Source organism: Tigriopus californicus, chromosome 8 (genome assembly GCF_007210705.1).
Source record: "Tigriopus californicus strain San Diego chromosome 8, Tcal_SD_v2.1, whole genome shotgun sequence".
NCBI classification, from domain to species: Eukaryota; Metazoa; Arthropoda; class Copepoda; order Harpacticoida; family Harpacticidae; genus Tigriopus; species Tigriopus californicus.
In genome coordinates this window covers 11699167-11726127 of record NC_081447.1, presented here as the reverse complement: position 1 = coordinate 11726127, position 26961 = coordinate 11699167, and the positions used below count along the sequence as shown (strand labels likewise).

At 42.3% G+C, this 26961-nt stretch overlaps 1 protein-coding gene and 1 long non-coding RNA gene across 2 annotated transcripts; both read left to right on the top strand.

The window, feature by feature from the left end:
* The first annotated feature begins 4715 nt into the window (after window positions 1-4715).
* On the top strand, window positions 4716-5829 carry LOC131885360 (uncharacterized). Its single transcript, XR_009373829.1, has 6 exons — window positions 4716-5104; window positions 5201-5235; window positions 5321-5426; window positions 5504-5568; window positions 5658-5675; window positions 5746-5829. It is a non-coding gene; the product is annotated as an uncharacterized LOC131885360 (long non-coding RNA).
* Window positions 5830-6901: 1072 nt separating this feature from the next.
* On the top strand, window positions 6902-26738 carry LOC131885358 (uncharacterized). Its single transcript, XM_059233386.1, has 6 exons — window positions 6902-6999; window positions 7720-7840; window positions 7907-8028; window positions 23309-23391; window positions 24660-24771; window positions 26549-26738. Coding segments are annotated over exons 1-6 (543 nt in total). The 5' UTR covers window positions 6902-6998; the 3' UTR covers window positions 26653-26738.
* Window positions 26739-26961: the final 223 nt, after the last annotated feature.

The following is a 26961-nucleotide window of genomic DNA, read 5'->3' as shown; positions in this document are numbered from 1 at the left end:
AGTGACGTTATTAAGAACATGTTAAATTCTCTCTAGACATTATCAATCCAACAAAAAATTTACCCGAGAGCAGAAAACTGGATCCGCCATGATTTGACTCACACACAAGCCATTTTTACAATAAACGCGGCTTGTCTTGAAGCTGGTCCCTTTTCACGTATCAAGCATGCAAAATTTGGCCATTAATCTCAAATGTGTCCGGTCTATGTAAGGTTGATCATTCTTTGACAGGCGAGCTCGCCTTGAATTACCTCTTGCGGTTGTCTTCGGTCTGCCAACAAATCATTTTCTCCATTTTGAAGCGAGAGGATCCATTCAGTTGTCACTTCATTTTCGGTGGTTGCTCTGAAAACACACCTCAACAATGAGTTCTTGGTTATCCATCTTGGCTTTGGCTTTGGCCTGGAATATTGCCGGAATTTCTTCAAACCTTCCAATGCCACCGGCAAGGCAAGCGTAAGTGATCGAACTCTTTTGTCATTGAAAGAGCGTCAAGTGTGTGCAAACTTGGAAACTATAAGCTTCATACAACCGATCTGATATTTGGTTTCAGTGTTCTCAATTTTTCAGATCATCAATTTTCCGGTAAGTGTTCGTTTACCAAGCCGGCACTCCCTGTTTTGTTAACTAATTGCTGTTATTTTTTGTCTCTAGAATGATGCCTGCGGTGGATCCTCGTCAAGAAATGGAACTTGTTACACATGTCAGAAGGATATTGCGATTATGAGAGCTAACACATTGATTGATATTATGATAAGCGAGAGGTATGGGACCCTGCCAGATATGATATTAATGAACTGAAGAAGGATCAAGCCAGAACAAGATAATCTATCGAAAGTAAGGACACTAACAATGGAGGCCGAAGCAGGTACGTACATTTTGTCTTATATGAGAGATCATCAACCAAACGGACTGACTGGCATGCATAGCGACTCCCGGTCTCTTTGAAACTTTGACTTGATCAACTCTGTGGTCTTATGAGTTCATGGGTTTTCAAACGCAAATATCCATACACTCCTTGCAATTAATCTAGCCTCATTTTGCATAACATTACTTAAACCGTTCACAATGAATTACGCTCACCTTCCTGACGTCATTGCTCAATGTAAACAAGGAGTCACGTGAATTCAAACCAAAAAGTAGGACATCGTCTCTGATTCTTCTGTTATGATGACACTTAAAAATGTCATAATTCATTTACTAAGACCTTTTGAGGCAAAGGGTGAAAAACAGTACAAAACACAGAAACGAGCCAGGTTTGAATTTGCTAATTCCTGATCAGATAAATTTGGCCCTTTGGATTTGCCAAGGGTCAAATATTGTAAATGACAACGCAAATATGGGTTATATATTTAATTGAGGGCTGCCGTCTGAACGGGTGAAATTGGCCGCAATCATCAAACCAATCTTTCAAGGCTATTATAATAGTTTGGTAATCAAGCTTGCAAAACGAAGCAAAATACATCAACGCAGAGTCTCGATCCACCTTTAGAATATAGTGCGCTTCCTTTAACTCACGTAGATCAATTGAAATTTGATTCAAACGTTTTCACTGAATTGGATGGGTCAAATGGTTCTCTTTGTTAGCTGGAACAAAGTTGGCTGCACTCCGAACAAATTCTGATCATGTGAGTAATATTATTGCTTGTAAAGCTGACGGGCAAGGGCTCTTACTTTTGTAATGCTTTGATGTTGAAAGTGAGGGGTGTTGAGAATGTCATTTCGCTGTTCAATAGGGATGACTATCCGGTTGTGAAATATAAGTATCCGGTGGTAGTCATCAAATGAAAGTTCATCCCAAAAACCCAAGTGAGTAAATGAGCGATATGGTCCATCGGCAAGCTCTAGGGCGTTAAATTTTTAAGAAAAGTATCAATAATGGCGTGGTCATTTGCATTATTATGCAATTACGATCAGATCCACAAGATTTACCAATAATCCTTTCCAGCGATGAATGTCACACACATCTTGCAATTGGATGGAATCGAAGAAGCAAATCGTTGAGTATTGGAAACGGGTGTATTGCTCGTTTCACGAAATTGATCCATCCCGTGAAATCCCTCACAAACATGTCATCATACGAACTTCTTTCCCGTCTGGTTTGGGTAAGAACATGGTCGGACTTGTGCAATCGGTAGGCCGAGTAACATTGATGCCAAATTTCATCAACTTGTCTGCCTCTTCCTTGGCATGCTCCCAATAAGCAAAGGGGACGTTTCTTGAAGTCAAGATGCAGGTTGGAGTGATTTCAACGTGCGTTTCAAGTTTAATTTTCATGGTTGTTTGTGCATTGGTTTAAAGGTTTGGATATCCTATGAGGGTGAATCGTTACAAATTAGAGAATCATTTCAATCAAAATGCAAGTGATATCGATTTTGGCGATGACGTGAGGGCTCTCTCCAATCTTTGAAATGACGTCGATCAACTTGCCAAACCTCTACTAGCAATTGTCGTTTATTCATTGGGCATAAGTCGACTGTTATTCGACATTTCCACTCCAAGATCAGCAAGAATATATTAAGGCTTCGATCGAGCTCAAACTACATCAGCACCTTTCATTACAAGTAACCGATCCGACACCAATTCAGGGAAATTCTGGTTGTCTCGAAATTGTAAACTGATTTGTATACCTCATGTGCGGCCCACAACACCAGACCATTTGATTTTTTTTCAATGTAACCAAAAGAAAAGTGAACCATTTCAGATTAGAGCAGAACTTCGCTTTAATAACTGGTAGTTCAAGCTTCAAGCTTAGAGAAGAGTTTTTCAGACCAAGTGAACTAACTTATCCTAAATCTGTTCAAAGGCGAGTTTTCTAAACGCTCCTACCTTTGAATTAATGCTTGGACATGAACCAGAATGAGCATTTGCTCACCACTTAGGCAAGCCCATTTTCATACCGGTTAACTTCCAAGCCCCCAACTCCGGGGTGCGAGTTTAAAAATACGAATCTCCACTCTTTGGTGTTCACCGCCAATACATAACAGCAATGACCACCAATGATCCGTCTTCCTTTAGATACTAAACGAAGTAAACAATTCCATTTCAACAAGCCATCAGATTTGAGTGGGGATCGCAAGACAAAAAAACAACTGCATACTAATTGCTACACCAATCTTTTTGCATGTTTCAAGTAAGCAATAAAATTGGTTATGTCGCCCGAGTAGTATATTTTCAAACATTACATAAAAAATCCCGTGGAACTAATCGATCCCAGCCCAAAGGAAAACATTACTCGAGACATACATCACGATCCAGAAATCCCTCCCAATCCACAGAACATATGAGATCGAGCCTATAACTACATTTGGAACTAAACATTCCAGATCATATCATTTACAAATTGATCAAGTCCAAATAGCCACCATTCACCGTGCTGACTGGGCCATGTTAGAATGTTTATTCAACTGTCGAATGTCATCGATCTTAAACTAAATCAGCAATCATTATTCTGGAGGAAATCACACTATGCAAGTCAAGATATACATAATGTTTCCTGCTTTGTCAAAATATAAGACGTATAATAAACGCTCCAAATTGAGATCGCATAAGTACGATATGGTTTCCTTTCTGTCGCCTCATAAATTTTGTTTCTACTCACATTTGAAATTTACCGTGTTGTGCTTTATGTTAAAACTAACGACCCTGTATCATGCCCGGAGGAGCCATTAAGGAAGCACTTTCAAAATTCGATGGTTTTCCCCCTTTGAATCTGTTCACTCACCGTTTGCTAAATATGACCAAGTGCCATGTCTCCGACAAAGACATATCGGTTGCGGTTATTGCTTATAACCGACCATTACGATACTGAGAAAGGGGGAGGGTCCGATCTCTCGAGAGAATATGGCTGACTCTTAACTAAAGCGGCGAAATGACCAAACTGGGATCGAATCAGTTGTCATTTAACTTCCAACCTGAACACATCTCTTCACTATGGGTGAGCATTAAGTTTGTTACTTTTGCGAAACGGAGGGCTGGTGATATAACCTAGTGGCTGAAAACTGTGTACAATATTTAACTTGAGAGTTTCGATAAGTACCTCAATTTGCTCTTAAACCTTGACTTGGGTCATACTGAGCTATTGGAATTGTTTGTCACATTCTTGAACAATCACTATTAGATGGAGCTAAAGGGAGCCTACTGCTTTGAAAGCACGAGTTGTTTATAATTGAATTTGTATTTTCATTGGAAGTCGAACGTCTTAAGGCTTAAAAAAGGCAAGGACATCGTCACTACTGGACAGATATGGCAGGGGTGAAAACTGGTACCATTTGCTCAGTTTTTAACAAAGTACATTTGTTGCACTTGATTTGGGCTCTGTTAGACTAAGAACTTCTTCTTGGTTAGACTAAGAGCACCTTAACCAATTGGAGCTCAATGGAACCAGAGGGTCACAGGGAATGAACATGTAAAGCTTAGCACAACCAAGGTGCGAAATGTATTCGTTTGATTTTTAATTTTCTCCTCTCCTTGTGCTAAGTTCCAAGAGAGGGTATTTGACACGGAAGTAGAGCTAAAGTTTCTTATATTTGGACACTTTTGGAACAGGGCTGACAAATGAGTCAATAAAGGATATACCCTCGCTTTCTCGCCCTTGTCTTTAAGCGTCAGGCTTGAAATATAATCAAGACCAAAGGAAATCGTAGGTTTCACCCTATCCATGATTGCTCCACTTTTACAGAATGATACCAGCTATTGGCATTTTCAACTACTTTCTCTTCGGGAGCAAGTCGGAACTTGATTATGAGCAACGTCATTGCCGTCGAATATACTTCATTTCGGACAACGGTTCGGATTGCATGTCTTTTTTCAAGCCATGAACCCTTGGAATATAGAAGAGGGTACTGTAGGGTCTAGAAATAACGTTGTATTTTCATTTCATTTGTTAAAATCTCCTGTTTTCATTATTGTTTGCTCTCCATAGTTTTCTTTGACGAACAACAACCAAAAACAATTTTCAGAAATCACTTTCCAAGATCTAATATCACTGTCTAACACTAACAACTTACCATTTCAGGGACATACTATACTCTGCTGCTCGTGGTTGTGCTATTGGCTTATGGGGCGCTTTCAGACGAGGATCAAAAGAGCCATCGACAGAAAAGTATTGTGACATTCATTTTTTCTTTTACCCTTGGATCACATAAAACAATTTGTAGCTTTTTCAAAACCCTCAACATGTCTTCTTGCTCCTTTGCAGGACTTTTCAGTATCTTCAACATCGTCACTTTCAAAGTAAGTACAATATAATAACATAGATATAAGGCCAAATGCAATGCATTCAAAAGGTTCCTTGTCCTTATCTGCGTGTTTTTTTTAGAACGATGTTTGCACGACAACTGGTACAGGGAACCTGCAAGGAACCTGTTTGACCTCCACTGAATGCACCGCCAAAGGGGGATCTTCCTCTGGAAATTGTGCTGCGGGTGACTTAATCATTCAATTTGATCTAATGTTGACGAGAATTTCGGAAATATCTCAATTGTCTCTTTTATGCTTTTAGGTTTTGGTGTGTGCTGTCTTTTCAGTGTAAGTGGAGCGTGCACTTCAGCTCAAACGATTTCTCAGGTAAGCGCTCAATGACCTTTTCAATACCAGATACCTTATTGAACCAATTGATTGACTTGTGTTTATTCTCATTCCAAACTGACTTGCAGAATTGCACATACATTCGGGTAAGATATCAAGCTTATTTTCAATGACAAAAGATGTGTATTCTTGGTTTTAATGTTACTCGAATTTCAGAACAATGGTTTTCCGTCAGCCGACTCGACTGTGAGTGAAACTTGCACTTACAACTTCGACCGGATATGTGACAGTAAGATTGAGCATATCAATTCTAACAAATATTGTAAATCGAGGCGGGCAGAAGGCGAAAAACCGCTAACTTACCAAGACAATACCTAGGGCATACAGGGAGGAGATTGATTTGTCTTGCACACAAATCAAATTGTGCATTATGTGAATTAAGTAATGTGATGGTGGTACGGGATTTCCAGTATTTTCGGTAACATGATCTTATAGAATCACTTTTACTCTTGCTTTTGCTTTGCATGTATGTTTCTTGGGATTCATTTATCTGCTTTAGCTATAAATGCAAAATCACAACACTTTTCCAGAAACTTGACAAAAAGTCATTAAAAGGAGGCGTTGGAAAGAAAAAGTTGTAATTGCATGCCTTCCTAAACAGCAACCCGACGTGTTTTGGAATCATAAAGTAGTTTTCTCGTAGTGGTGGGCTGAGCTTGATTTTAACAATTCTTCTGTGATTCTCCATTTGAACCAAAGTAGTAGGTATTCATTAAAAACATCTTGCACATTCTCAATCCTGTCTTGAAAGGTACTGTTGGGTTCTATTGCGGATTTCAAAGTCAGAACTAAGACAGTTTAATTGCATCCAAGTTGTTTTGGGTTGCCACGGGTTCTCTTGGTTTCAAGATGGAGGTATACGCGTACTTTTACCAGTTCCAAATCAATTTTTGACTATTTTTTACATTTTGATAAGTGTAAACGCATTTGTTCGATCAGTCTTCAATACGTTATTAATTCGTTGTACTTAATCTCTTGCCAGATTCGGTAAGCAATCAATGAAAATATAATGTTTTGGACGGAAGCTGGATTTAAGGAATGAACATACTAGCAAGTCTTTGTTCTTGGTCATGGGCCAAAAGCTTTTCTTTCATGCAAACCATTTACTATTGGAATGCTTTTATTCCAACTTTCGTCGATGTGCTCCTTATTCATGCTCTTCCTGACGTTTTGTCTTTCCTTTTCTTACTTAGATTGGATTTTGATACACTTGTGACTCAAACCCTGGCCACTGGTACGTAATATATAATGAACTTTTTAAATTTCGCTCCAGAGAGTAAGACTTAAAACTCTATTCTTTCTCCAAGGGGCCTGTGGGATACGGCAGATTCCGTCATGGTGTCCAGTCCTTTCTCGTCGTCGGCCAATGCGTTTCACCCACCGTTTGTGGAACATTGACGGGACAGCATAGTAAGTGAAACTGGCACTGGCCCTTGATCATTTGACACTTATATTCCAATTGATGGTGGTACCCGCCACACTAACGGAGTGATTCCTCAAATACTAAGCCTCGTGATGATGATTTAAAAAAAAAACACGGGAAACACATTGTTCAAATTGCACATTTTTGTCAAGCACAAATAGAAGTTACTAATCCAAGCATTTGCAGCATTTGGGAGCGTAGCATTCTCTTAAAACTGTACAAAAGGTGCGATTCCATGTGAAATTTCACGAATATGAACTAAACAGATGCTTCGAATTCTTGAAGCAAGTGATAAGAAAAGGATACATTTTGTCCATGGTGTAAAGTTTACTAAAATGTTTCATTTCTCTATGAAGGAAGGAGAAGAAAGGTAGAAATAGTTTGAAAAGGATATTTTGCAATTTAATGATCACACCTGAATGTCGAAAACCATGTTTTGGTTCATATTATATTGAGAGGTTATCAAAACAAGGATGTAATTTGAGGAATCATATGTTGGGGGATGGTTTAAACATTCAAATATTTCTTTTTCAAATATCTACCAAAACAATCAATTTTTTGGAACCAATCCTAGACTTTTTTCAATCAAGGTCTTAGCAATGAACATCGACTCATCATTGAAATGCGACCTGGATTGTGATATCAACTGATAATGCACAATAATTTCAACTCTCAAAGCTGTAGATTAATCTCTTGGTACTTTTCAGTGTACCTTGAGACTGGCAACACTGGAACAGCAGGAGAACTGGCCATCACCAAAGGATCGGACACCGGGAACCGAAACTTCCAAATCAAGGTCACATACTTCACTTGCAATAGCCTGGCCAAGTATAATATATGAGTAATTTTTTTTGCAACTTTTAGTAGCATAACATGAGGAATGATTTCTTTCAGAGCACCCGCAGGATGCACTCAATATTTCACGGGGAAAAGTGGAAACTTCCAATCGTATAATCACCAGGGGGGCCAGCTTTTACAGAGTATGAATTACAACAACTGTTTCCGACAAGAAGAGGGTAAGTTATGTATAGTACATAATAGATAGCAAGTAGATTTTATTTCCCGATGGAACACACACAAGTTCAAGGGGTGAATTGTCATTCAATGTGAACCGGATAATCCAGTTGCCCCGCTGAATATTCCCTCTCTGAGAGTTTGGGGTGCTTTTTGCTTATTCAAAACGCACTCATGCATAAAAAGGTGAAAAGTGTGTTGGGTAATTTTATAAGGGCTAATAATTAATATCACATCACAGAAAAAGACATGACAGGGATCTCTGCGACAGTGTGTTGTTAACATGAAGGGCGCAAGTTACAACCAATAATGTTTTGTGGTTGAAAAAACAACTCGACTGACCAAGCTGATTGGTCTGAGCTTCTCTCTTCGAATCGATTGTAACTCTATCTTTAGTATTTGTTTGCCCCGGTAACTATAGGCCGATTTCTCTCACTTCAAATATTGCGAAGGTGTTTGAGAAGATCATGAAGTTCAAACTTGTAGAGTTTTTTGAAGTCAATGATGTCCTTCCTCTTTGCCAGCATGGGTTCCGAGCACAATTTAGCACGGTTACCCAATTGATAGAACGTATAGAGCAAGCTATTGAGGGACTAGAGAGCCATGAATCAGTCGATGTACTTTATTTCGACTTTGCCAAGGCTTTTGACAAGATATATTATGGCCTGTTAGTTAACAGACTCCATGATATTGGGATCCACGGCAATGTTCTTAATTGGTTAAGAAGTTTCATTTGTGGTAGGGAAGCAATTGGTTAAGGTTGAGGGATCCCTTAGTGACACGCATGATGTCAAGTCGGGTGTTTCTCAGGGCTCCATTTTGGGTTCTCTTCTTTTCATAACCTTAATTGCTCCACTTCAGAAGCTGAGTAGTAGTAGTAGTGTCAGTATCTCTTCCTATACTGATGATACAAAATTGGTGTTTGGTAGGAATGGTCAGAATTCCGGTTGTCTGGTAGAGGTCCTAGACCAAACATATTCATGGATTTCTGCGAGTAGCATGGCACTGAATGGAATGAAATTCCGGTCAATGACCTTTGGGTCGAGGGGACTTTTTTTTAATTGCCTTGGATTTGTCCTTTCCTGGCAAAATACCATTTGGAGTCAAGGTATAGCCAAGGTAGGGCACTTCGAGCTGCCTAAAATGAAATTTTCTGACATTGAATATCAGCCCGTGATTACGAAGACGGTCAAAAACCTTTTGTTTGGAGTATGAACGAGGACATCATTTTGATATGTGGTGTTGAGAGAACGCTCATGACAAAATCCATCATGAGGCCAAAAGAGGCTGGGGATGCTATCAGCACCATGGGAGTACAGTTCCACTCTTAGGAACAGAAACCTCGGATAATGAAGTAGGTGTATTTCAGACTGATTTCGGCCAGAGGTAGCTGCCAAAAACCAGCCATCAGATCAAGGCTAGAAAAGACTTTCGACCCAGCGCAGCCAATTTCATCAATACAATCCTGTACTTCGCGCTGACTGTACTTGTCATTCAATTATTTACTGTTAACAGCACGAAAATCGAGAACTGGCCGGAGACTACCGTCCTTTTTCGGGACACAAAATATGGGAGACATGTAATGTGACTTAGAGGGGAGACAACTCCTAATTTAAGCCAGTCATTCGAATGATCGACCAAAGCTGACCTGTGCGTCTCGGAAATGCGGAACTATTTGACCTAGATAGGTTCATCGGTGTTGAGAGTCACTATATGTTCCAAGAAAGAAGTTCTCACAAGGTCATGCTTGTTTTTGGAGAAAACGTCGTGATTTCGGCAGATGACGTCGATGTAACTTCTTTGCAATTCCGGGGACAAAATGGAAAAAACGGGTGGTCAGTTGTTTTCCCCTTAGGTGGAGTATATGTTTCTGGTTCCTATGTCACATTAACCTGATTAGTGGTTATGAAGACAACTTTGTTGCTCCTATTCGGGCTAGTGCATTTCATGTACTGCTTATTCTCCATCACGTTTTCTCTTTCTCCATTTTATAATTTGCAATAGCATCAAAAAATTGTTTTAGGGAACAAGCGAGTTCCGTTATCATATTTTTATTATCCGTCACTCCATCCTCCAGCGTTAACAGTGACAGCCATGTCAGGTCTGGGATGGGTGATCACAATTTGCCCAATTTTCCATTAGGATCTTGGAATGGACTCCCTACCAATAGAATGGAATCTCCGACCTTCAAGTTTGACCGTTTGATGGCCCACTTTTTCCTTGGAAGAAGGTTTGGAAGCTAGATGATAATCCCTTTTCCCGAATTTTGACCAAGGGTTCTTGGACATAATGGAAGTGGTCTCTTGTGTTTAGATTGGCGTAATTTCTGGGTGGCACGGTAGCGTTAGATCGAAGGCGGAGAAAGTGATTGGGCGTAAGGGATCGCCCGTCCCCTGGATTCGCTCTCTCATGCGTGAGAGGCCTAGAATTTAGGAACCCCGTCACCTCGGATATCATGGTCCTGAGTTCTGAGTCCTTCAAATGCCGTCTGGCTGTCTGTTCTTCCTCCAACATATTCATCATAGCCGTCTTGGTAGACCTCACCAAGGCCTCATGGGTTCCACCCCAATGGGGAGCCCCAGGAGGTTGAAACTTCCACGTGATCTTTCTGGACTCGAGGAATGCAGGCACAGGTCCCTCTTCTTGAGAGAGGCCTTCTAGAATGTTTCTAGCTTAGACAAAATTGGTCCCATTATCGCTATAGATTGGATGAAGCTGGTCACGATTTGATGAAGTTCCCTAATAAGTTAAGGAAGTCTGCCGCTGAAAGACATGGCACCAACCCGATATGGACGGCCCTCATTGTCATGCAGGTGAATATGCATCCCCACCTCTTTCAACCTTGTTCCTAAAACTCTCAATTGGGCAAAAGAAATCTATTGAAGTGTGGAAAAATGGTGGTTTGGGAGAGGCAAGGCGTTCTTTCGGTAGATCCGCCATTTGCTGAGTGAGGGGGAGGCTCGTCATCTTCTGGCAGAATTCACGTTCGAGTCGACATTTCTTGACCATCTTTCGTCCTTTAAGTACCCAGTACTCTTGGCGAAGGATCCCCAGTCCGTGGTTCACTCCTGGAGGATGATGACGATGATGTGAGTCTTGCACAATAAGATTGTTTAGGGGAAGCTGAGGGCAGAGAATGATTGGAAATCTTTGATTATAACCTATTTGAGCTCTCCTCAAGCGTCCTTGTGCTCTCAAAAGACCCATAGGGCCCACATAGAGTGGCAACTCACGGAGTCGTGAGGATTTGAAATTGCCCTCCCCCTGTTGAGGGACGTTAGCTCATCTGGGAACATTTCTTATTGGGCTGAATTGATCAAGTCGCCCAATGTTCCTTCAGGGTTGGCTTACTTCGAAGTCTGGATAGCATCCTCAAGGGTTCGTTCATCCCTGGCAATTTGAGGCTCCAAGACTGCATGTGCGTTCACAAACTTGTTCTTGACTTCCTCAGAGATAGGCTGGAGGGACGTGTTTGCTGGCTAATGATCAATTTCCTTTCCCAGGAATGATGGCCCATTGAGCCACACTTCAGTTAGCATCGGTGCCAAGCTGGCTGTAGTTGCCAGATCGGTGGGGTTCTGAATTACCGATATGTGACATGTTCCCGCGAATGTCCCAACTCTTCAGACACGCAACCGCACCAAACGTTTGCTCAAATGTGTCGCAAAAGATATGCAATTGTTTATCTATTTGGTCAACTCCCCAGGGCAATAGATAACGTGAGAATTCCACTCTTGGGAGATCCTTCTAGCCATCAGTCCACTCTGACCACCAACGCTTGGTCTTTTCCATAACTGGATCATCCCAACCCAAGTTCTGAACAACGAGCTCCTTCATTTTGGTTTTGCCAGACACTGTAATTGGGGAAACAAGGCTTTGAGAATCGAATGGTCCTGCCTGCTTACTGAGTCGTCCTCGTCAAGAAAAAACTATTTCACTCTTCAGATCAACGCTGAACGTCACACAATCCTTCGAATTGTTCCAGGTTAATCCAAGGACTTATGCATCATTTTCATGCAGGGAAACTTGTTCCTCCACGGTCCCTGTGATTGATTTCGCTACCTGCTTGTCATTGGACGTCCAACCACACAAATGAAAATTCCCTTCTATCAACACGTCCATCACCTTGGAAGCAAAGGCAATCGCATGAGATTCATTGCTGAAGCTATCTATGTAGTCGTTCACATAGAATTGGGTCTTCACGACTTTCTTGACCTCATCAGAACTACAGAGCATCTCCTGTCTTTTGGAGAGTACTAATCGCCATACATGATGACAGGGAGGCATCAAGCACCACGCTGGAGGATCTGGGCAGGCCTGTCACTTGACTCACACTAAAGGAAGTGATGATATCTTGCGTCCTCCTCACTCACTGCAATTCTAGAGAACATTGCCTCGACATCCGCCGTTACCGCCACCTTTTTTTCGCTGAATCAAAGATCTACATCTAATAGGTTACATTGAAGCTTAGGTCCTGTTAAAAGGTGATCATTAAGGCTCTTTCCGTGAAACTTAGTAGCCAAATCAAAGACCACTCGAACCTTCTTCCACACGCCATGGAGCGGCAAAAATCCTTGTCTTGGATGAGCAATTTCCATTGGATCGTCTACGTGCAGCCGTGACATATCCCCTCTCAATCATTGTTTGCATTGCTTTAATGTATGCCCGGTGAAACCGAGGATCACGGACAAACCTTATCTCCAGTCCTTCCAACCGTCTTTCAGCCCCTCAGCGGATGTTTTTGGGCTTCCCTATTCCTGGGACCCAAGGGAGACTAACCTCATATCCAGGTCCACTCTTACGTTTCTTGATCATTCCCTGAATCAACTCAAGGGCATATTGGTCTAGCAAGGAGTGACTGGATACACCGTCTTTCCCCTTTGGCTCCATACAACTCGGTATTAAAGAACTGATTCAGACATTCATCTAAGCAAGCCTCCTGTATAAGGCATTTCAAGTGGAGGAAATTCAAGGAAAAATCTGGTCAGCACCCTGATTTTGAGCATTTTGGGGAGGGAGCTCTAGACAAACATCACTGTCAACTAGCACCATCCGCCCATTGAATTCTCAATAATTGTGTGATTTTGTGTGAGCTGTGTTACAAAACCCAACAAAATGAACACGTTTGGTGTTAATCGGTGAACGCACTATCAAATTGGCTCAATACCATAGCGCTATTTGCCTAGACAAGCATGCAGAATGGAATAAATGTCAAAATTCAATGCCAGCACACTGCAATTTGGCTGGGCATGTTGTCTTGGATTTTATTCCATGGCATAACGTCAGTTGTTCATGAACGCGTTCACTTGACAAGCCCTTTAGGCTCCCATGTTGATTGAGTAAATAAGGATATCCCACCTAATTTTAAGGGCTCTTCTCCGATTTGTCCTCGGCATATCCATCCTAGGCGAGTTCGGAAGGCATAGGGGTCTCCTGAAGATCCCGGCGAAACTCTAAAGTTTCAATTCTATCAGCATCGGGACCTCTTTTTCGTTGGTGGACAAATCCAACTCCATGAGATGATCCCAATGTCTCTTGATGTTCTTCCACGAAGATCCCTTCAGTCGATGGCACACGTTGGGATGCAATCTGGCGTTGATTTGGAACCTTTCACCGTCTGCCCCAGACACATTTAATAATAGGATTTGAACTAGTGGAACCGGATGCTCCGTGGACAATCTGTCTTTCTTCCTTGCCTTTGCTTATACCAATCTAATCTGTTTTACCTCGTGCTTGTCACATGAGCATTTGTCTTGCTCTTGAGATAGTGATGGGCTCTTTCTGTGGCATACGCCCCTTGTGGCTGATTCTCGGAAAAGCGTCTTTGCTTCTTAACTCTCTGTAGAAGCCACTTGCTTAAGCCATTAATTTTTCTTCATCAGGAAGGCGCTCTGCCTAATTGTCCCACGCAAAATATGTCTCTCGATCCAATTTCCTTCAATCAACCGCACCAAGTGACACCACAGAGAATCGCCCTTGCCAAGCATATCACAGATCGTGAGAAGGTGGGTGTCCCTGGAGAGCGAAGGTGAATTTATACAGACTGTTTAAATCCCCAGGTTTAACCTTGGGAAGGTTCTCAATCTCTTTTTGTTGCGCTTCTGCCAATAACAGTGGGTCTTCATAGACCTGCCAATCACTCTAAGAGCTTCCAAATAATGCTCTTTCGTATTTCCGTACCCAGAAATGAGCAATCGTGCTTCGTCCTCAAGAGAGGCCTTGAGGAGCCCCATTTTTCCACTGATGACTTGTTCGTTTCATGTACCAGGGCTTGGAAGGCGTTCGTCCATTCTTCAAATTGAGTAATGTCTCCTCTTGGGCATCTTCACCTCGATCGTTGATCTTGCTCCAGAACTTAATCCTGTGGTTTCGTGAGAGGCAGAAGTCATCCACGATGGTTTGGGTTCGCCTGACCCTATTCTGTCGCAGTTCTCAAAGACGGGGGTATCTCTTTGTTCATTTTCAATCCCATGATGAACTACAATCCCTTGCCATCCAAGGTTCATTGGTAAATGAGTAGTTGCATAGCTCTCATCACCACTTGTTCCCAGGTGGACTCTTTGACCTTTGCCTGTGCTAAGCAGGATCCGTGAGTGTTGGAACTCATTTGTCCACTGTCTTTCTCTTAGATCAGCTTGACCATCACCAAATATCGTGGTTGCCTCAACTCTCGGCGTTCCACATGATTGATGACCTCTGCTTCCCCCCCCCCATGACTCTCGTCCTTTTGTTCATGAGAATGAACCATTAAGCACACGTCTTCATTCAACCCTGAAGCAATATGGTCATGGATGATAGTCTCCAATTCAATCAGTGTGGCCTCGGCTTCAGCAACTTTCATCAACAGTAGCGTCCTGGATTTCATGGTTGTCCCAATCAGGTTGGCGTTAAGATCATCAATGGTTCAAGTGATTGCTCTCCTTTTGTTGGCCATATCACTCCGAACCTCCGTAGCAATGACGGTGTGGCCGTCGTGGCCATGTCCAACCCACCCTTCATAGATGGATTGTCAAGGGAATTGTCCAAATCCATAATTGCCAGATGCGTTCGTCATGTCCGTCATGAGAACTCCCGTTTTACCCTGCTTTAGCTGCTGAAAGTTGCTGTCATGGATAACGTCTGATTGTAGATTGGTAACCACAAGAGAGTAGTGTGGAACATTTCGACCAAGAAATATGACGAAGTTAGTGTCATGCTCTCATGGGGAGCTTAATGAGAAGACTATTCATTTGAATAGACCAGTCACCCGCACCCTGGTGAGAAATCCATGCCCTGGCTGGCACACCAGTGGGCAACGCAAAGAACATACTGGGCATCTGGCCGCCATACAGTGTTCACGGAAGCTATCAGCAAGCCATTCGCACTCCGACAGGAAATTGGGCTCTGGGCAACCGGCCTCCAACAGAGGGAGGCTCTGGCCTTGACACGGAGCTCATGAATCAGCTGGGCTCTTGCCAGTTGCATTGCCTGCTTCTCCACGCAATCGCATCGCACAGGGGAGAGTAAGGCTTGATCCTTGAAAGAAGAGAGCAAGCAACACGGGATGGACATAGGGCAGCAGTCGGCCAAACCGACTGCGCCATGTCACGTTCGCATGGGGAGATTGATGAGAATACTGATTATTTATTTGATTAGAACGGGTTTGTATGGGTAGTGACTAGAATGAGGTGCGAGCATGAACATATAATCACATCAGTGAGAACAGGCTCTTAACTAAGAGGAAAGAGCCTGAAGGGCCCCTCAGAAGAGGAGGAGGCAGTGTGAAAAGGAGCTAAAGAAATGGGCTCAGAGTCTCCTTCCTTGGGAAACATTTCGGTTCAGGGTGCAAAGAAGTCAAAATATTCTAACCGGAAATATAGAAACTTGGGCTCAAAATCATTGAGCAAAATAACCAAAAAGAGAGGGTGTTCCATCCACCGTCAGGGGGCAAAAGGTCCTGACTTAATGAATTCCCGTGGTGAATGGACACATGAATTATTCCTGACCCAAGCATTAGATGGATTACTTTGATAGCTCTTGGAGATGAAGAGCACCTAGTTAATGGGCTTAGCTTCTCACACCTATCTTCAGGTCTCCTGTTATAACCATAATCAGGGCATATAATCATAAAAATGTGACTTTGGAGTCAACTTGGTTGCAGGTTATCCCTGTTTGCACTTGTGGGCACTCTCATAGTTAGGAAGCTTTCTTATGAGGAAATCACTACTTCAAATGATCTTACACTTCACTAGCTTGAGATTAATGATTCAGATAACTTCATGCAATAAGTTTTCCACTTGATTACCTAACCTATATGTTTTGGACATAAACTCCGCCATAATGAACTCCGCCACACTCAAGTCTTCTAAGTGCAATCTCCACCCGCCAAAAAAACCGCATAATGGAACTCCGCCAATGACGACTTCACCATGACATATTCCCAATCCCGTCAATGGATACAGATCTCTCTAAAAAAGGAAATTCGCCAAATGAACCATTGCTTAAAGCAGTTTTTCAAGCAATGAAATGAACTCCGCCAAAAATGAACTCCTTCAGAGGGACGGACCTCCCACTAGGTATTCTGAACTTAAGTATTAAAAGTCTGATCAGAATACGGAAAAAATGGAACTGAAGTCATAAAAATTCACCTTTACAGTCTAAATCTTGAGGCAAATTTTTTATCTTCTAATCTGTGTATGGTATTTGGTTAACCAACAAAATTGAGTTGGCAGACCGAGCCAGTCTTTGAATGTAGGGTTGATCTGGAATGCTATCTAAACATTTGTCCAAGTCTGACTTGAAATATGCTACCAGATCAACAAGGCCTACTTATTCCCTACGAACATTAGAGGGAAGCAATTTAAACAATGAAGGAGCCCGAGAAAGAAGAGAAGTGGAATTCATTATTTGAACTTGCCTGGATTTGCAAGGGCTTGAAGGTGCTCTCAAACGTACATTAAGCCTCTGCGATCACTAGAATTGACCCTAAATCCATGAATAAACGTCAGTTCATAGTAGAACCCAGAGCGAGACACTTAAATCTTCTCAAACACCTTCGCAATATTCGAAGTGAGAGAAATCGGCCTATAATAACTGCGGAGCGACTTACCTCCCCTTTCAAAAAATGGAACAACATGAGCTAACTTTAGTGAAGATGGAAACGTGCTCTGATCCAAGATGCAACGCATCAAGTACGAGAAAACAGGAGGAAGAACCAGTGAGTATCTCATCAGAAACTGAGATGTCACAGGGTTCGAAGTGCTCTTCAGCCTTTTTGCTAGTTTGCAACCCTTTTTGAACAAAGACTTCCTATATCTTGGATTTTTTGTCCGTGTACAACCTTTCGGAACACATTCAGATATTGCTGGACTGGAGCAAACTTCCTTAAAAACTGAAACTAATTTATCAATGGCTGCATTGATGGAATATTCCTGTTTCAGAATTGAAACCAGGTCTAGTTCTTATAATCTTTCTTTTGTGGTAACCCTGGTCATCTACGTGAATAAACGTCAGTCTATAGTAGAACCCAGAGCGAGACACTTCATTGGTGACCCCGACTTACGAATACTACCTGACCCGACAGTCTAGGCGCCTGCCCTGTCAACTTCCTTCAATTCGTCAGCGTCTTAAGCTACGTTTTGATCATCATGGCCACCCAAAACCCCGATTCTGCCTTTGAAACGACTGAACCCGTAATGGCCGTCTCTGTGAAGATTCCTAGGTACAACCCCCGTCTTCCAGAGAGCTGGTTCCGTTCGGCCGAAAGTCAGTTTCGTTTGGCCAAGATCACCACCGAGTCCACAAAGTACCACCACGTTGTGGCGGCTTTGGAAGTGGAAGAACTCGATCGCTTCAGTTCCATCATCGAGACCTGTGACGATGAGGTAGATTCTTCCTCTGGTCAACCTTACACAAACTTTAAAAACCACGTGTTGAAGGCATCCAAAAAGAGCTACATTGAGCTCTTTGAAGATTGCATTGCTTATCGCATGGGCGACACCCAACCAACAGAAACCTTGAACTTCTTAAAGAAGTTGTGGCCTGATGGAGCGGCATCTGCGGAATCGTCTTTGGCTTTTCGTGCTTTGTTCATACGCAAGCTTCCCGAATCCATTGGTCCAAACATCGCTATTCTCNCGTGTTTTATCTTGAACGGGGGGTAATGTGGTAACCCTGGTCATCTACGTGAATAAACGTCAGTCTATAGTAGAACCCAGAGCGAGACACTTCACTTTAATCAACGGCCGATGTTCATCTTTGAACTTGAACTTAGCCAGACCTTTTTGGCCTGTCTTACTTTAGAGCACGCCTGCTTTTGAGTTATGGTCGACCCTATCACAAGAGCATGATGATCTGACAGATTACAAGGTGTTACGTGGACATACTGTATCAGATCAGGGTCATTGGAAAAAAAACAAGTCAAGAACGTTATTTGCTCTGGTGGCTACACCAAAATGCTCGGAGGAATTGCGTAAGATCGCAAATTCTTTACAGCTTTTCGAACGACTGAGATGTCGATTTCGAATTGGGAATACACCCATCGGGACTAGCCTCCTCCTCTACGACGCTAACCGGAAAATTAAGTTCCCCTACAAGGAAAGCTTTGGAGCAAACTGCCTGATCCAACTCATTTTCAGTGAATTGGAGAGCTGACATAAATGAGTTTATTGAACATAAGAGGGCCTATACATTGTTACAAAAGACAGATCAAGCCTTCGGATATGACAAACTAAGACCTCTACTTCTCCATTCGACATTTGTGCAGAACTCATTTGCTGATCATTCCTAACATATAGGCATACACCCCTATGCAAGGCTTGCTGGGGTACCGTATTGGTAGAGCATCCGCTCTCCAATTTGCGATCCCAGGGAAGGTAAGTCCGAGCTTCTCTGTGATATTTGATTACAGCATGAGTTGCTGCTTTAACAGCTTACATGGGCGCACCAGCGGTCATTCCCGAAGGTGAGGTAATATTTAATGTTGGGCTGTGACAACGAAGCAAGAATATCCTTCGATTAGGACACCCAAAATCAGATGGCAGGCCGTGCGAGAGAGCTGCCAATTGACTTTGTGGCAAACAAAACAAACATACAAACCCCTATGTGGGAAAATGTGATTATTAGGACGTACCCTATCACAACGAACTAAGTTGAAACCAACTATGCTAAGTTCTTCATCTAAGTCTCCTGCTGGAAGCCAGGTTGCTGTTATAAAGGTGATATCTCTCAATGGCTAATTCTTCTAAAGTCTTCACCTTATTTTTGTCTTTTTTAGAAATCAGACAATGCACGCTCAAATATAGCCCCGTTTCGGGCTTTTTTGACGGTACAAGTTCAAAAGAACTTGGACCATTCTCTGAACATATATAATCCCAAATGAGCTCAAACTATTCATTAGAATAGTATCATCGGTAGCTGTTTGCATCTTTAGAGCATAGTCTTGGTTAACCTGAGCCAACCTGAACAAACTCCCCAGGAATAAAATGAATTCACCTTTCATAACCAAATTACTAAAACACAAAAAAAATCAGTCATAGGGGAAGTTGATATTTCGTCAGCCCGTAGGCCCACCCTTCCTAAACATGGTAGGCCTAATGCTGTTCGTATATTGTTGGCTTTGTGCAACATGACAGCTTAGAAGCTGACCCACTTCTTTGCATGAAAATCCCATTTGACAGACTTTAATGCAGCGAGTTTTTAATGGCGAAGTCACATGTGGCGGAGTTCCATTCTTTGGGTTTTATGTTGGACTGTAATGTCAGGGAAATTGCCTTGGCAGAATTCGCTCTTGGCGGAATTCACCTTTAGCGGAGTTTGTCATGGCGGAGATTGCCATTGGCGGAATTATCCGTGGCGGAGTTGATAGCGGTGAGGTTTTTTCATGGCCTCTCAAGTTGCTTGATCATGCTTGCATTGTGGACGCCCATGTCATCCAAAGCGTGATTGTCCTGCAAAGGACAAGAATTGGCCCTCATGTGGCGTGCCGTTCAGTATACTTCTCTCTGTTGGAGCAACCAAGGCATTTGCCAGTATCAGACTGGACACCACCACCAGCCTGTGTTCGCTTGGCACCCCGTGTTCAACTATCCAGGTCTATTTACGTGTGATAAACGGCCATCCAATATCGGTTATCACCATTTCTAATATGGGGGCAGAGATATCTGTAATGGGAATTCAGGTGTATTACAAGACAGGCCTCCCCATGCCCTTTGATCCTCACATCAATAATCGAATCACTACAGTGGGCGGTTCCATCCTTTGACAATTGGGTTCCTTCCGGGATTCTATCTCGGTTGATGAACACATGGCCAAGGACATCTTGATCACTGTCAATGGGCTCTACTTGGATTTAAGGACATGTTGTCTGTGACCATTGTCAGTGAAGCCTTTCCACGGCCATTACCCTCCCTAAAGAGGACAGTTCAAGGGGTTGAGAGATCCCCAGATCCTGACATCCATGAATCCCGATCTCACCCGCTCTGGCCTGAAAGACAATCATGGATCGCTTCCTTGCCTGAACAAACAACAGACGTGGAAATTTTTCTATCTGTGGAAGCCAAACTCCACACCGTCTACTCTAAGGTGTTTAGCAACTCTGTCGAACTCTACCATGTGTATATGCCTCAAGACAGGCATGAACCACTGGAATATTCCAGTTGTTCATGAGACAGGGTATCAACCCTTCTCAATGCACGCCGCCCGCCAGATCCCCTATTCACTGAGGGACAAGGTTGAGCAGGAACTCAAATAGGTGGAAGAACGCGGAATCATCAAGCGCGTGGGCGAAGACTGATTAGCCATCGGATTGGTGTCATCCAGTGGTCATTGCACCAAAATTCATCGGGAATATCCGATTTTGCGTCGATCCAACCAGATTGAACACGGATGTCAAACACTCATTTACCCAACAAAGGCTCCTGCCGACGCCATCTCCGGTTTTAACCAGGATGACACATATTTTGCCAAATGCGACCTTGTTAAGGGTTATTGGCAAATGCCTCTCCGCAAAGGGTCCCAGCCACTTACGACCTTCATCACCACCTTTGGCCGGTACAAATTCTTGCGTGACCTGATGGGATTCATTTCAACGGGTGATTCGTACTCATACACAGGCAAAAATGCCATGGACGGATTGTCTATGAACAAAGTTGTTGATGACATGGGCATTGGTCACCCTACTTTCCTTCAACTCGTCTCCTTGTTGTGGGACACCTTGGAACGATGTGAAAGACATAACTTAACTGTAAACTAGGAAAAATCTACATTGTGTGCCCCTTCCATTGAGTTTGTGGGCTATATTGTTGCAAAGAACTCCATCCAAGTGGATAATTGGAAGTTGTCACCCATTGCTGACTTTCCTGTGCTGACCACCAACACCGACCTCCCATCATTTATGGGGTTGGTGATCCAATTAGGCAGCTTTAGCTCTAGTGTATCTGGTGCGGCCAGCCCGCTCCGTGATTTGCAGAAAAAGAAAAAAATGATTTCATCTGGCTCCAGGATCACACTCAAGCTTTCAAGGCCACAATTTTGGTATGATTGTATGTTCATGTTTGTACCTTGTTCTAGTCATTACCAATATAAACCCATTCTAGTCAAACAAATAAACAGTCTTCCCATTAAGCTTCCCATGAGAACATGACATGGTCCAGCAACTGCCCTCTGTCCACCTTGTGTTGGGCTTCCAATTGGGGATCGAGTGTTACTCTTCCTGTAAGATTTTGTGTGTAGAGAAGAGGCTTATGCACCTGGCAAGAGCCCGGCTGATTCGTGAGCTCCATGTGGAGGCCAGAGCCTCCCTTTGTTGGAGGCCAGCTGCCCAGAGTCCAATGTGGTGTGGATTTTCCCCGTAGTGCGGATGGTTTGCCGATAACTTACGTGAACCCTGTGTGGAGGCCAGTGCCCCGTCTGGATCAGTCCTTTGGTCTTTGGATCGCCCACTGGTGTGCCATCCAGTGAGGAATGCCAGTCAGGGTGTGATTTCTCACCAGGGTGCATATGGCTTCGTGACCCCGAATGACCCGTGACCCCGAATGACCGTGACCCGGATGACTCGTGACCCCGATGACTCGTGACCCCATATGACTCGTGATCCCAGATTACCGTGACCCCAGATTACTTGTGACCCCGGATGACTCGTGACCTCCGGATGACTCGTGACCCCGGATGACTCGTGACCCCCGGATGACTCGTGACCCCGGATGACTCGTGACCCCGGATGACTCGTGACCCCGATGACTCGTGACCGGATGACTCGTGACCCCGGATGACTCGTGACCCCGGATGACTCGTGACCCCGGATGACTCGTGACCCCGGATGACTCGTGACCGCCGGATGACTCGTGACCCGGATGACTCGTGACCCGGATGACTCGTGACCCCGGATGACTCGTGACCCGGATGACTCGTGACCCCGGATGACTCGTGACCCCGGATGACTCGTGACCCCGAATGACTCGTGACCCGATGACTCGTGACCCGGATGACTCATGACCCTGATGACTCATGACCCGGATGACTCATGACCCTGGATGACTCATGACCCTGGATGACTCATGACCCTGGATGACCCATGGACCGGATGACCCATGACCCCGGATGACCCATGACCCCAGATGACCCATGACCCCGGATGCTTATTTATTTATTCCCTGCCCGAATAGGGAGATGGTGTGATTTTATGTTCATGCTCACACCTCATTCTAGTCACTGCCTGTATGAACCCTTTTTAGTCAATTAAATATCGGTTTGAGAAGAAGAGGAATAAAAACGAAGAATAAGCTCAACACCAACCCGAACTCCTGACCGTCAAGGATCCTAGATCAAAACACTTTTTTATTTATTACATGTTTTGCTCTCATGGTACAATACAAATCTATGCTTCTTCTGATCTATACTCTGATTGTTTCATTGAGCAGGCAACCTCACAATGAACTTTTCTTTGAACAAGGTTATTAGGAAACCGGTTCCAGAGCTGAGAGGTCTTCTCGAGGATTTAAATAAAGTATGTGTTACCTCGGATGGATTTCATTTATATCTTTACAAATAGTAGCCAGTTTCACGAAATGAATAGTTCGAAAAGATAATATTTTTGCAGATTCGTCCTCTCTTTGATTTCCCGTCGACCCGCCTGCCAGCACGGTTTGGTAGGAAGGGATCCTTCTTGGGCAATTCCGATCGGATATCAGCGCACTTAACACCCAAATGGATATTGATGCCAAGAGGGGATTTGCATAACCCTCCCCCTCTAAAACTTCATATTATTCCTAGACAAAGAATTATGTTGCCTTTTCGTATTTCCAGGATATTGCAATATTCAAGTGCGCGAGGCAGTTGGATCCACAATAGATGCTTTTTTCTTGTCTGCTATTGCCGACCAAGCAGAAGTAAGTGCGTTCACTTGTTAATGTTCATGTATTCAAGCTATTTTTGCACATTTTCGCATATATTGAGTCTTTCAAGACTGCAACTTGAGAGTCGTCAAAAAAACGTAGTCATTCAGTATTAAACGTACCCTTGGTTATGTATTGACCTCAATTTTCATAATTTTGCACCTTAAAAGATCAAAAAATGTTTCCAGTTATTCCCAAGGCATGTTATTGTCTTTTTCAATGGCACGACAAGAAGTAACACTTTTTCACTTTCGTTTAGATTTCTCTAAGTAGCTAAAAATGTCACTTAAAACTTACAAAAGATGAAGAATTACCCTTCATTTTAGTTAAGTGCCAAAAGCTACACTATTCTATCATGTTTCTGAAATATTTTAACGATACATGAGGCAGTTTAATTTTCAAATTTGTTACTTTTTGCGATAATTAATTTCTACGTACTAGCGATGTTTTTATTTAACGTTGATCAAATTTTGTCAAAATTCAAGATCAAGCATGATTAAAGTTGCGATTGACAAGCATGGCAACACAATTTTGCAATATTGACATTGAGTCAATTTTAAGTTATATTGCAAACTATTTTCGGATTTTTCTACCTGCTTCAAGAAAGTGAAGTATTTCCATTTGTATTTTAGGCATAGAAAAGGAATATTAAATTTCTTGGCAATTGCTTTAAAATATAACCAGAGGAATTTGTAGTCAAATTTAATGCAAATGCAAACTTTGAAAGCGAGATATCTTATTGTTTGCTCAATGGATTTGAATAAAATTTTATTTGGAAACCAAACTAAGTTCACTTGTTTACGTTTTCAAAAATATTATCTCTTTGTAGGTTTTAAATTGATTAATATTCTAATCTGATCTAAAATCCAAGATGATTTTTTACAAAAGCTGTTCCTTTTCTTTCAATAACAACAAAAATTGTTATTAGAAGTCTTGGCACTTGAACAAAAACATTTCCATGTCATTCCTTCTTTAAGAACACTTTAATTCAGATTTCTTAGTAATAATTTAACATGACCTTGTTAATGTGCTCAGGTTACGAGTAAATGTATTCCTATATTGATAACACAAGCCTTGCAAAATAATCAAAGTCGAAGGGGCGGAAATTTTCATTCAAGACTGCCGGGCCGTATTTTCTGTCGACTTATTTTTGGTCAAAAGTATATTATTATTAAAATTCTTCGCACGGCGAGCGTTCATTTTGTCTTCATTTGTTTCCTACCACTTTATCTAATGCATTTCAATTTTATCTTCACAACTAGACTAATTGCATGTTAGTAAGCCGGATTACCCTGGCCAGCCCAATTTCGGGCTCTTTCTGCGGTGACGTCTTAAGTCCTATCGCAGCAGACACCATTCCTTCCGTTATCACATGTAAGTATGCTGAACACGCCTCATAGAGAACTGGATTTTGGGAACAAAAAGTTTAAAATGGTCATATTTCTGTCAATCATGAACCGATTTAGTGGCAATTTCATATGCGAGCTCTTGTGACATTAGTCGACGAAAATTGTAAATCAGCCCTACTCTAGGCGTTCATAAATGCCCCAGATGATGACGGAAAGAGAAACATCTTCCTTTTGTTTTTTCACGGGGTTTTCTCATCGCTACAGGGAATGTAATCCCCAGTACTATTAAAATGAAAGGTTATAATTCGTCTATTTATTACCTTTCAATCTTTACATGATATTTGGTCTACCAACGAATTTGAGTTGGTAAACCGAACTAGTCCTTGAATGTAGGGTTGATCTGGAATGCTATCTAAAAATTGGTCCAAGTCTGACTTGAAAGATGCTACCGGATCAACAAGGCCTACGTATTGTAGAGGATGAATAGGGAGTTGAGACGGCTGTAGGTGTGGGAGAGTGTGACCATCAAGGCTTTTTTGAAGTAGAAGTTTGTTTTGCAGACTTCGGCTGTAATTTGTGGCCAAATTGAGTATTATAACATTGAAAGATAAAGAGCAATGTTTGACTTTTGATGGAACATGGGTCATGCACAACATTAGAACAGGCCTTTGTCTTGTTAGTTGTGAGGACCAGGGCCCCGTCATGTTCGAATAGAAGCACTTTGCCGTGGGCCTGCGCCACTTCTGGCTTCCAATTTACAATTCTACTTGTCATCACATTCAAGTAATTGGCCACAGAGGGACAAGAATTCTTTCTAATACCAGACAGGGTTGGACGTCTCCTTTGCTGGTTCTGGGATTCCCAATAATCTTGTTGCGGTATGATGTTTGGTTGCCATCATAAAGGCATATTATATTGACCCAGCATTATGCTCGCTCTTTTCTGGGGCCTGAAAACGGATTTTCTTGAACTTCTCGGGTTGTAAACAGGTTGTAAACTCAGTCAAAGGCAAATGTTTTATGGCCTGAATGAAAAATGATTGTGCCAGCGTCCAAGCCTTTAATTGTGAGTAAGATGACCTTAGATCAGACAACATGAGGGTTTCATATTTATTCAGCATTTAGAGGCTTTCCCTCTTCCTAAACCTTGACCAGCTGACTGATTAGATTATTTGTCCTACGGCAAACTGGAGCATTTCGATCTGACCCGCCCATTGGCTAAAAATTCATTTTGGATATCCTTCTAGACGTTTTTCGTTCCTCTTGTGAATCAAAAAGTCTGTAACGACACATTCTTTGAATCAGCAATCATCTTTCATAACCTTCTTCATGCCTAAAATGCAATCCAGATTACCTTAGTGACCTTAAGAAGCTCAGATGCGGGTAGGTCCACTCGGAGGAGGGCACCAAACGCTTCCTGATTTGGCATTTGCCGTGGTAAAAATCAGAGTTTTAAAGTTTTAGATTTTATCATTTACTTTCCGTCTAACACACAACTGTCCATTTATTTTTTGTTTTGTCCTGCTAACTCATTTATCTTCAGATGTAAAACAAAAAGATTTACCAGTGTTGCTCTTAATGACGCACCTGGTACATCTTAGCCATCCAAATGGTGGATCGTCCGACATCCAGTGTCTAGAAGTATATGAACAACCCTTTCCCTATAATAGCTAGCAACTATGGTGTTGCTTAACCCCTCCGACCTTAGCACACCAAATACTAAATAAATTGCAAAGATACCACACGTTTATTTTACAAAGACCTTTACCTTTTTACCGTTTCTGATTTTTGCTTATCTTTTAGCTTCACCCGGTGCGAGTTTTCAAGTGGGTGTTCAGTCTCTAACAGGCGTTATTTCGGGGAAGACTGGCTTCAACCTCGATTACAACCAGGTTCCTTGTGCTTGAAGATCCCAAGAAATCATGATCTTCCAATGTCAAGTTCAATTTACGGAGCTTTGACACGCAACATTGCTTTATAAAATCGAGGTCTCACAATTATTTTATTGAAAATAAACACGGTTCAAGCAAAGGCGGTATGATTCATTATCACTAGACCTCGAAGAAAAAAGTTAAGACCTGATAAACTTTTTAACTAATTTATCCTTATCTAATCTTTTCAGTTTCTAAGCCATGTTTCCACTTTCTTGACTGGTTTTCGACTTTTTCTCAATATATTTCACATATTTGGACAGATTTTGCTTATCTGCTTCCCTT

Bases quoted from the DNA above. Each gene is read 5' to 3' on its own strand.
- LOC131885358 (XM_059233386.1), top strand. The intron at 7,841-7,906 runs GTATAATATATG...GATTTCTTTCAG, and splicing joins ACTTGCAATAGCCTGGCCAA to AGCACCCGCAGGATGCACTC. The intron at 23,392-24,659 runs GTAAGTGCGTTC...CTTCACAACTAG, and splicing joins CTATTGCCGACCAAGCAGAA to ACTAATTGCATGTTAGTAAG.